Source organism: Pelodiscus sinensis, chromosome 2, assembly GCF_049634645.1.
Source record: "Pelodiscus sinensis isolate JC-2024 chromosome 2, ASM4963464v1, whole genome shotgun sequence".
Taxonomy (NCBI): domain Eukaryota; kingdom Metazoa; phylum Chordata; order Testudines; family Trionychidae; genus Pelodiscus; species Pelodiscus sinensis.
In genome coordinates this window covers 172,835,582-172,847,845 of record NC_134712.1, presented here as the reverse complement: position 1 = coordinate 172,847,845, position 12,264 = coordinate 172,835,582, and the positions used below count along the sequence as shown (strand labels likewise).

Sequence of the window (12,264 nt, the reverse complement as noted above, 5' to 3'; positions counted from 1 at the left end):
CGTGGCTTAGCTGCGGTTCTGTCGACAGCAGGGTGATTTTTCAACAGATCCTGTACTCCTCAAAAAACGAAGAAAAGACTTGGAAAGCGTCACAGGCAACTGTTTGATTAATACTGTTTGACTAAAAATTCAGGCTGATTTAGCAGGTGCCACTCAATGATAGTTAAGTGAGCAATGGGTATATATATTTAAAATTATATGTAGATTTTTTTGACTGATTAGACCTGAATTGCAGTGTTGATCATAGGAACAGGCGACCCATAATTCACAACGGAGGAGTGAGCTAAATACAAGACATCCTTAAAAGGGAAAGAAACCCAGTTCTCTCCTTAAATTCCTTTACACTTATTATATATCATTTTTATTCTATGAACAAGACCAAATATTTGATCCACGTGTTTCAAATGCACTTTCTTTCTTTGATCTACACTTCTGTTTTAAATTTTTCAAGCATTAATTCTTATGGCCTCTTCATCTATTGTTTTGTTTTTTCCTACGAACTGAAAAGGCATTTGATTTTTGCATGCCATGATGGGCAGTTCCTTTAATTGAGAGCGCACTATTCTTTTATAAATAAGTCATTCACAGGCACGTAAGCTATTTTTTCCTGATGATGAGGTGACTTGATTCTCTGTGTGCAGATTTTTTGTTTTTATTGCTTCTCAATCCTTTTCCATCTTGATTCTTAACTTACTGTCTTTCCTACTTATGCCTGTCCCCCGCCTGGCTCTCACCTACACCTTCATCTTTTTGGCTTTTGAAAAAACAGTTGAGAGCTTATTGTAATTTTCTGCTGTGATGGACATGTGAACTGCATGTTGGCAAGTTCCTGTACAATGTGAGTGCCTGCTGCTTTTTGCATGACGCTGGGTATTTACACTCCAAGAGGAACTTTGTAACCTGATTAGTGTGATCCAGATGGCTGACCCGTGTCTCACTTTTTTCCTTTTTTTTTTCTCTCTTCCTCCATCACCCCACCCAACCTCCTGCACAGGATATGCAGTGACAGCAGGTCATTTCTCCCAGCCGACTACCACAGACGTTGTAGGAGGAGCTCCCCAGGATGGAGGCATCGGAAAGGTGTGGATTTTACTTAAACAATGATGCGGTCAAATGTGAATGGGTGAAATATATTGACTGGCTTCCTCTACATTTAATGAACAAAGAGATTTTTTTCCTGACGATTAATTTTTGAGCACTTTCTGGGAAAAGGTGAGGTAATTTGATGAGGTCCTCAAATTTAACCTCCCCACCCCATGTGGAGTTCCTTTCTTATCCTCAAAAATCTTTAACATCTTGCTTTTAAAGAGACATTGTTAATTAAAAATGCCTCTTGTCTCTGAAGTTTTTAAGATATTTTAGTTAACATAGACCTAGTTTGTGCTGGTGGGCTGGTTGGCATGGACTTATCAGAAAGGAAGACTGATGCATTCTGAAAAGTGTGTATGAACAAGTGCTACTGCCTGGCTGGTGAGCACACAGGTGCCAGAAGGGTTGATGGCTGGATAAAATGGACATAAGATGAATACTCAGCCAGAGCACTTGGCCAGAGACTGAGCCAAGTGGGGCTCAATTTGCAAGGAAGCCCAGGTGCTTTTGGGATTTGCCATGATGACAACCTCCCTATAATAGGAATTATAATTACCCTATTTTTCTAATGGGGTAACTAAGGCTGAGGGATTAAGTGACTTATCCAAAATTACAGAGCAACTCAGCAGCAAAGTTGGAGTTTAATAGTCAGAACCCTTGGCTCCTCATCTCTTCTGGCTATTTTGAAGTCTGAGGTAATCTCTGTCTTCATGTCATTGTAGCAAAATGCAGGACAATGTAGCACTTTAAAGACTAACAAGATGGTTTATTAGATGATGAGCTTTCGTGGGCCAGACCCACTTCCTCAGATCAAATAGTGGAAGAAAGCAGTCACAACCATATATACCAAAGGATACAATTAAAAAAAATGAACAAATATGAAAAGGACAAATCACATTGCAGAACAGAAGGGAGATGCGTGGGGGTGGGAAGGGGGAGGAAGGAAGGTAAGTGTCTGTGAATTGCTGATATTAAAGGTAGGGAAGCAAAATGCAGGACAATGTAGCACTTTAAAGACTAACAAGATGGTTTATTAGATGATGAGCTTTCGTGGGCCAGACCCACTTCCTCAGATCAAAAGGTAGGGAGAGTGGGATGTTTGTGAGTTAATGGTATTACAGGTGATAATTGGGGAAACTGTCTTGGTAATGGGTGAGAAAGTTCAAAGACTTGTTAAGTCCTTTGGAACAGGATACCATACTCAAAGAGGCTCTGGGAGATACCAGGATACCATACTCAAAGAGGCTCTGGGAGAGACCCATAGTCTCCTATAGACAACCACCTAACCTCAAGATGATTCTTACCAACCACCACAGGACATACAACACTAATACCAACCCTGGTACCTTCCCTTGCAACAAACCCCGTTGCCAGCTTTGTCCACATATTCATTCTGCTGATACCATTATTGGACCTAACCAAGTGAGTTATAAGATCAAGAACACATATTCCTGCGCATCCAGAAATATAATCTATGCTATCATGTGCCGAAAGTGTCCGTCTGCTATGTACATTGGACAAACATCTCAGACACTTCGCCAAAGGATTAATGCCCACAAAACAGATATCAGACAAGATCACAAAGAGAAAACAGTTTCTTGCCACTTTAACCAGAAAGGACACTCTCTAAATGACTTAGCCACCTGCATTCTGCTACAAAGACCTTTTACATCTGCACTTGAAAGGGAATCCTCTGAACTGTCATTCATGTTAAAATTCGACACTTGCCAACAAGGACTTAACAAGTCTTTGAACTTTCTCACCCATTACCAAGACAGTTTCCCCAATTATCACCTGTAATACCATTAACTCACAAACATCCCACTCTCCCTACCTTTAATATCAGCAAGTCACAGACACTTACCTTCCTTCCTCCCCCTTCCCACCCCCCCGCATCCCCCTTCTGTTCTGCAATGTGATTTGTCCTTTTCATATTTGTTCATTTTTTTAATTGTATCCTTTGGTATATATGGTTGTGACTGCTTTCTTCCACTATTTGATCTGAGGAAGTGGGTCTGGCCCACGAAAGCTCATCATCTAATAAACCATCTTGTTAGTCTTTAAAGTGCTACATTGTCCTGCATTTTGCTTCAACTACCCCAGACTAACACGGCTACATTTCTATCACTATTCATGTCATTGTATCTAGATTAATCTCTTTCCTGCCCATGCTCCACCTACCCATGTGCCGAAGGGCAATGCTTACGATAGGTACAGTATTTATTGTATATTTCTCTGAAGCAAGTCAACTTGGAACTCCATGTGCATCCAAAAATTAAGTGCCCATTAATATCTCGCGATACAATTTAATACTCCAAGTCGTTGATTCCGAGGATCAGCCTTACAGCCGTGCCCTATTGACTCCATGAATGCCTGCTGCGCAGAAATGGATGAACTGACTTCAGATTCTGATGTTGCTGCCTTGCTGAGCTAACAAGACACTCAGGACTTCTGTGGAGACTTCTTCCTTATTGCAAGTGTAATGCACACTCATTCTGAGTGTGGTCTGCTGTCCCATCTAGGGCACCAAGACCACTTACAGAGAGAATAATGAGTCGGCTCTACAGCCTTAGCTAATAGTCAGCTAGTTGGTTTTTAGCTCATGCGGAAGAGGATCATGCACTAAGCTCCAAAGGTCCCCAGTTTGATCAGCATTACACAAGCAAATGAGAACATTTTTAAATGTTATGTTCTTTACTCTTTCGGATCCTAAATGCAAAATGTTAATGAGCTGCAGTACTGTTCTGAGATTTTAGAAAGACAGTGCTAATGTCTTGCAGTATTCCAGGAGTGTCCTTGCCTCTCTAATGGGCAGATCTAATAGGCTAATACAGATTCTCCTTTTTGATCTTGCATTGCTGTATTTATCTATATTGCAACCTAATCAATTAGCCCAAAACCCTGACAAACGGCTTATAGTTGAATGTCACCTAATCATTATGTTATAACTAACTCTCCATGTCTAGCCTTGTTCATTTTGTCCACGAGGAAGATATAAGTTGTATCATGATACAAATCTCCCTGTACTTACTTCAAGGAAGATGTTTCATTTCATTCAACCTTGCTCAGTTCCTGCTGGTTTAATGACCCAGCTATCTACCTGCAAGGTTGCTCACTATGACTTGTTTGCCATTGTATACGAATCTGTCATAACATCCTGTAAAGCAGAGCGAATGAAATGGGAGCCATTTTTAAACAAGATTCTCATGCAAAATAATACTTTCTGAATGAGTAACTGCATAAACAATATGAAGGTTAAGCTACATGAAAAACAGCGCAGAAAGAAAAACCAATGTCAAAAGATATCAACATGGGGACTGACTCATCTCATAAGCGCATGCAGTCTAGAACATGCAATCCAGGACACATTAAAAATAGTATTCTAAGAGTAACCTGTGTTACAAATTAGAGTGCTTCTGATATACACTGTAATTTTATAACATCTGAAAAAAAAAATTGACCAGTAAGGTGCTAACGCGTTCACTGGTGTGATTTCAGTCTTTACCTTGACCCTTGCTAAAACATCTTGACATTTGTCTTGCTACCTAGACTGCACACTTTTTTGAGGGAGGGGATTGACACAGAAGGTGGGGGTAAGAAGATCCCTATAACTAGTCAGATTCTCAGCCCTGGTTGCTCTGAGGCACATTGCTATTGTTTTCCAAGAGACATTTGCTTAGATTATGGTTGTTGTGCATTGGCCCTTTTTAAATACACCGAAAGCAGCATTAAGATACTGTTTAAATACATGTAATGACAAGGGACCTCTTACCATTGGTACTAAAATAGAATTTCATTTTTGCTTTAGAAAAGGCAGGAGCATCACCCTGAATTTGGAGTTTGGCATATAATTAATGATCACTTTATTACAATGAGTAAAAGTATTTATGTGTCCAGAATGCACTGATGAATTCATAATATTATAAACTGCTTATCTATAGGGCCATCCTTTGGTCAGTGTTTGAAACTGCTTTTGTTTTTGTTTCCATTTGATAGGTTTATATTTTCAGAACAGACAGGCGATCAGGCTCCTTAATAAAGATTTTTCAGGCATCCGGTAAAAAGGTGAGAGAATCTTGACAAAAAATACTGTGGCTATTTCATTTGTCCAATTATTTTTAATTATTAATATTTAATTTAGGTGTAAAAATCTACCAAAGTCCTAAAGCTATCATTTACACCAACCACATTATTTTCTATCATAGCATCCCTACAGAGCTGGAATTGTGAGGTGAAAGGTTTGGTATTATTTTCAATTAAAAGTCCTGTTAGAGCTGATAAAAACTTACTTTATGTGCAGGGCAAATTACTCCTCCCTCAGCAATCCTCAGTGTGAATCTGCAGTGTACCAGCTTGCGGCATGCTGGGGCTTTCCCTGGCATGGTTCATGTGAGTGGTTGCTGTAGTAGCAAGCCGGTGTACTGTAGACTGGCACTCTAGCTTGCCGTGCAGTAACTTGCTGTGTAGACCAGCCCTTGGAGGGTTCCTGCCTCCATAATAACAGAGATTTTCTGTGCTGAAGTGCAAGATTTTGGGCGTTCTACAAAACTGTGGAGGACAAACAAGGAAAAAGGCAAAACCTGTATAGCAACTGATTCTTATATGGCCAGACTTTCTCTTCCTATCCCTCCGAAGAGGAGGGCACATCAGGGTTATAGTAGTGGGCTGTAGACCACCTCCATTCTGTTGAGGAAGGATTGTTTTCCTTTTCCCTCCCTGCGTCTACTCTGGGTGGTAGTCTGAGGATTTGTTCTTTAGAGTTAACCTTGGTCCTTTGTTTTAACATTCTGGCAGAACTAGTCAAACCCCACTTCCCTGTGTGAGGCCATACTGGGGCAGGGAGAAGTGCACCTTCTCCTCGACCAGGAGCCGTGGCGGTGATTGGCAAACAAATGCACAGCAGATCCAGCTTTAGGTAATAACAGGAATGTGCTTTACTTAGGGATAAAACCCTGAGGAAGAGCCTCTCGGCCTAGTTTATGGCTGCCTAGAAGGAACCGCTTTTTTTCTCATAGTCAGAGGGCAGGCACAGAATGGACTCAGGCTCTAAAAGAGACCCAGACCCTGCTTAATATATAATACTAATTGAATTTGGCTACACTAGTTGAGTTTATCAGCCTGTCTTTGGGACACTTTGTTAACGTCTCAATGAATCATAAACACATTCTATAGAAAGTTCTTAAACACCAGGGACAGGAGAAAATCCCCAGGGTGAATAGGTGGTGATAGTGTCTCTTAGGCCTCCACTATTTTGCTTTCCACTGACAGGTTTTTTCCATCTCAAATTTCTGTGCTGCTCTTTCTGAGTGCAACACACACAGAACTGTCAGGGAGTTTTCTGGCTACTCAGCCAAAACTTTTGTTTTCTTAATTCAGTCTCATTAACGTTCCCTGTAAGCTGTGCGGTTAGGTGGCTGCCTAGAAGAGAATCAAATGTTGCTCAGCTGACCAGAGCAGAGCACCCACAGCTGACCAACACAGCCAGCAGCATGGTTTTCTATTAATGGTGCACATCTGCACATGCATTGGTGCACATAACAGTTTGTTCTGTACACAGATGAAAGAAATTAGTGGAATATTGTTCACTGTACCCAATTATAAATACTGTTAATAACTGCACCTCTTTACAAATCATTGAAGAATATAAACACTAAAGTGTCATGTGCTGCATTTTTCATTTCTTGTAAAATCTGTAATTTTTGAAAAAAAATAACAAATGCATTCAAGGTGAAATGCAATTTGATGTGCACTGCTCTGTTAATGAGTATTGCTGGAAACTAAATCCAACCAAACACTGTTTTAGCACCAAAGGTATGAATTCACACCTCTTATATCCCAAGCATGCTTAACATAATGTTCAGGCCATTTTCCCCTCTTCTTTTGTTAAGGGTAAAAGGTTTCGAAATCAGCTATGGAAAAGAGTTAATGCAAACACGTGGTTACAAATAAAAACACAGGCAGAAATGTAAGGTTCTCACAGTAACATGAACTCACCCACATTGCACAGTTGGGTAAATAACAGCCTGAATACATATTGGCATGTTTTTCATAACTCAGAGTCTCTGCCCATGAGAATTTAGTTTTAAAACATTACTGGATTAAAAAAAATAAACAACAAAAATCCCAGGGGGAATTCAACTACAAAATAACTAGTGAGTCAGATAATGGTAAAGATCTGTCCTTGAACTCACATAGACACACAACTCTGAGTTACACACTGTAATGCTATCCTTCGCTCACCCCACTGTCCTTATGGCTTCCAAACAGATCATGCAATCTTACATTCTCATCTTCAAGACTAGAGTGGTTGCTGCCTGTTTCCTGTCATTTCTACCGGTATATCTACCCAGCAGCTGGGAGCGGGCTTCCCGGCACAGACAGACAGGCAGGGGCTAGTCCAGCTTGAACTAATGTGCTAAAAATAGCACTAAGGCTGCTCCCGTTTGAATGGGTTTTATAGTTGGGCATCTAGCTTGAGTCGCCACCATAGCCATGCTGCTGTTTTTAGCGTGCCATCTGGAGCAGTGTTAGTACAGGACTGGGTATCTGTGCTGGGCAGCATGCTCACAGTAGCTGTATTGGATATACCCCCAGACTGTCTAGAGCTCTGCTTCATACACCTTAATGTGTCAAGGCACAAATGTAGGACTCAGAGTGTGATGAAACCCCCAAATGAACCCTTAAAAACATGCAGTATGGCATATACTGTGAGAGGCGTACTTAAAAAACAAGTAAATAACTTTGTAACCTCAATTTCGTGCTTCTCCATTTCTGATGTAAACAACTGGCAACGTTAAAAGTGCAGGGTGAGCAGATTAATGTGGAAAGCAGATGGCTTTTGGGTTAAAATTTGTGATATCTGTTGAAATGAGACATTTGGAGGTACGCACTAGTACAGGGGATGGCAATAATTTTTGGCCAGGAGCCACTTCAGAAATTTTTGAAGTGGCCCCAGGCCAGCCCGGAAGTGGTGGGACCTCAGGTGGAAGGGCTGGGGCCAGAACATTTACATGCTTCCCTGCCCACAGACCTTGATTGGTCTGTGGATGGAGGGGGGGCGGTGCATGAAGTCTTTGCCCCCCGCTCTCCCTGAGAGAACCACCAGCTGTTCTGAACATCTGTCTGTTCCCTGTAGGTGCCCGCACCCCTGGCATTGGGAGAATTGCATGCTCCCTCCCCTGCCCCCAGGTCAATCAGGGTCTGGGGGCAGTGGAAGCACGTGAAGTCTGCCCCCACCCTGCAAGGGAGCGCTGTGCTTACAGTCACCTGAGCAGCAGCTGGTGGTTGACTCTCAGTCCCGAGCCCCTTGCAGGGTGAGGAGACGAGACTTTGTGCACTTCCTTCCTCCCACAGGCCCTGATTGGCCTGGGGCCGGGGGAAAGCGCAAAGTCTCTCACTCTCTGCTCTCTGATGCGCAGTGTTTTGGAGTCAACCCTGGCAGTTAACTCCAGTGTTCACTCTAAGATTTTCCACCCAGGAGTGGAGTGAGTTTTGTCTTGTGCACCAGTATTGAGTTTTTGTGCTTTTGTTCAGATGTGTGCCACTGTGGCACCCAAGTTATTAATAAATATCTTATAAACCTCTCCCTTTCTCCCTCTGTTGCCATGTCTCCCACCCTCCCCTTTCCCCATCTGCTCATCTGGTACCTGCTGCCCCCCCCACCCCTCACCCTCCTATGCTGTCCTGGCTCCTGCCCTTCTCACTCCCTTTGGAGACCTGCCCCCCTCCCCATGCTCTTTGACCCCTGCACCAACCCTTCTCTTCCCCCTGTGCCCACCCCTCTTCTAGCCCCACACTGATCATCTGTAGCTACCCCTTCCCATTCCTTCTAACACATTCCTCTATCCACCTGCCCTGCCTCTCTCCTCTGTCTTCTGGTGCCTGTCCTTTCCCTCCATGTGTCTGCCCTTCTGCTTCCCCCCCACTCCCGACAATACCCTGGCACCTGCACCTTTCCTTACCCCTGCTCCTTCCTGGTGCCTCCCCCTTCCCTCACTGTCCCTGCCCTCCTTTCCTTCTTACTCCCTGGTGCCCACCCCCTCACCACCCTCTGTCCCAGTTCTTATGCCCTTCTGAGCTCTGACACATGACTTGCTCCATTGCCTGCCTTCATCATGCTCACCCTCCTTTCATTTCCTTTTCTCCTGGCACCCACTTCTCCCCTCTCCTCTTCCTTCTTCTTGCCTCCATAGTCCCTCCCCTCTCCCAAAATCACCCTGTCCCTTCCTTTCTCCTACCTCCCACTGACAGCTTCCCTCATATCCTTCCTCCCACCCTTTCTCCTTGTTGTCTCCTCTTGGCCCCCTTGCATTTGTTTCTCATCCACCTTTGGTGCCTTCTCCTTTCTTCTCCTGCCCTGGCTCCCTCCTCTGCTCTAAGCACAAGCCCCTTCCTCTCCTTACCCACCTTCCTCTTAGATCTCCCCTTGCCCCTTCCCTAACTTTTTACATTCAATATGGAAAGCAGTTTGTGGGGGCTGGAGCTGGGGCCCCGGTGCTGTTTTTAGTACCATGGCCCCGGGCCCCAGAAGCTCCCATAGCCCTGGCCCCAGCTGCTCCTGGGGCAGGACTGCATGCAAGGATTGGAGCAGATGCTGCCTGTGGTGCTATTTTTAGTACCGCGGTCCCTGCGGGATCTGGGTACTAAAAATAGCACCATGGGCGGCCCCGACTCCAGCTGGAGTAAAGCAGCAGCCTCACAAGGCCCATTCCAGCTAGGGCAGCCTCATCAGAACAGCATCACCTCACGTGCCCCGGCTCCAGGTGGAGCAAAAGCACAGCCGCCCACCGCCAGGAACCCACCAGGCCACCAGCTGCTGCTGCCACCGCTCAGCTTCCATCCCAGCAGGAAGGTGAGGAAGGAGTGTTGCTGCACAGCTCTTAAAATGACATAGGTGGACCTAAAATTTTTAGTGTGCAGCTGCGCAGGAACACTGGTTGACTCTAAGCACCGCGTGCTCCCCCATCACAAGGATCCGGGGTCGGGGGAGCAGCAGGACTTCCTCAGGCTGGATCAACCCACATGGCGGGCTAGATCTGGCGTGTAGAGGTTCCTTTGCCCACTCCAGTGCACTAGTAGATGAGCTATAACTATGCCCTCTGAGCATGCACTGGCTTATCTTGGCCAGTTGGATGAACTAAGGACAGTGTCTGTTTTTCACTTTCAATTTCCTTACTTCTTATTTAAGTCAAATTTTAGATGTGGTTTAATAGGGTGTTAGTATTTAATGTCACACAATAATAGTTATTTGGAATAGATCTGGTAATACACCTAGGTCTTTCATTCTATCTTTTCTAAATCTCCCAGCCTGATAGTGTTCATTGTAGACAGAAAGCGAGTACATTTTTAGGGCTTGATTCTGCAAGTTTGTTGCATGAAACTTGCTGAAACCAATGGCAATTCTGTAATCAGGATCACAGCCTGACCTTAGGCTGGCTGGCTAGCAGATGGAGGGTTGTATGGATATTTCAACACAACACACTAACTACAGGCTCACACTCGGGGTCAAGCCCCTCTTATACCCACAAGGAAATTAATCTGAGTTGGGCTAGGGACCCTGCTTGACTGTGACTCATGCCTTTAGCAGGGACCACTGACCTAAGAGGCCTGGTGTGATGCAGGACAGAGTCCAGACATTTGCAGTGGGGCACGAGATTCTGGTTTGGAGAGTCTATTCTACAATCTTCTGGGGCTGTGTTTCCCAATCTTTCAGTTTCAAAACTTGTCAAATACAGTGTCTTGGGGTATGTCTAGACTACATGCCTCTGCCGACAGAGGCATGTAGATTAGGCTACCCGACATAGTCAATTAAATAAACATGGCCGCCGCGCTGTGCCAACGATCAGCTGATCCAGCACAGCGCAGCAGTCTAGACGTGGATCTGTTGGCTGAGGAAGCCTTTGCCGACCGATCCCTTATGCCTCCTGAAACGAGGTTTACAGGATCGGTCGGCAAAGGCTTCCCCAGCCGACAGATCCACGTCTAGACTGCCGCGCTGTGCTGGATCAGCTGATTGTCGGCACAGCATGGCGGCCATGTTTATTTTAATGAAGCGAGTGAGTCCAGAGTGGCATGATTTTAGCAAGTGCTGAGTTCTGTGACATTGGGCTTCCCACACGTGGGAAGTCTAACAAGTGAGAAGTCATTAGCCACTTGTGAAAATCTTGACCCAGGCTGTCAATTCTCTTCTACATTTTAAGACATTTGCCAAGCAAATGCTATTCTAAAGTAAGGCCGCTTAGTGCCTCTTTTAAGTGTGTCTTGGGATCTGAGTTTTATCCCCTTTACAAAACATCTGAGCTGTAACAGTAAAGTGCCTAATGCTTGCCAAAAAATTCTCTAAGATTTCTCCTTAGGACTGGATGCTAGTGTGAGACAAAGCAGCAACTCATCACTTGATATTTAAAAAAAAATAAATGATTTCCTCCTGTGTGTGGGCAGATACTGAATGCTTTGTTGTGACTCGGCTTGGTTACAGATGGGCTCTTACTTTGGCTCCTCCTTATGTGCAGTTGATCTGAACTCGGATGGACTTTCAGACCTGCTGGTTGGAGCACCCATGTTTTCTGAGATCAGGGATGAGGGTCAAGTCACAGTCTATATCAACAGAGGAAATGTGAGTATGTGAAGTGGATGAGCATGTGGAAAGATGGTCAGTTCAACTGTGGTTTAAAATGGAATTTGGTGCATATGTGGGTGTTTCCAACAAAACATGAATTCAGGCAAAATTCATCTGGTATCATGGTTTCTTACAAACTCTGGAGTCAGCTTCTGGTCATGAAAATGTCGTGACTCTTGAGAAAACTTGGGAGAAATTCTAGTTTTATGTTGAAACTTGGTGGTATTGGTGGATTTGCATGAGGTTGATGTCAAATTCAAGTAGAAACCAGCAGATTTGACCAGAGTTACGCTTTGTATTTTGGATACTCATTCAAACCCACAACTCAGAACAAAACAGAGACTTGAGAACCCCTGTGAAGAGAAACCAATGAATAAATGTGTATTATTATCTGATACTATTTATTGAAAGCCTATGGCAGAAAGCCCCTTCAACTGAACCTGCTGAATTTCACATTGTACAACTGTAGTCTTCGTTTAATCTGAGTTTGGACTTCCCAGATTAGCAAAGACAATTACTAGTACAAAGTGTGTAAAAGATAATGAGGCATATGTATT

General features: G+C 43.9%; 1 protein-coding gene across 2 annotated transcripts in view; it reads left to right on the top strand.

The window, feature by feature from the left end:
• Positions 1–12,264, top strand: part of ITGA9 (integrin subunit alpha 9) — a 332,993-nt gene that overhangs the window by 48,474 nt on the left and 272,255 nt on the right. For both annotated transcript variants that reach the window (XM_006124025.4, XM_075921785.1), the window contains exons 7-9: positions 995–1,080; positions 5,086–5,154; positions 11,567–11,704. In XM_006124025.4, the coding sequence (XP_006124087.1) occupies positions 995–1,080; positions 5,086–5,154; positions 11,567–11,704 (293 nt within the window). The remainder of the gene's footprint in view (positions 1–994; positions 1,081–5,085; positions 5,155–11,566; positions 11,705–12,264) is intronic.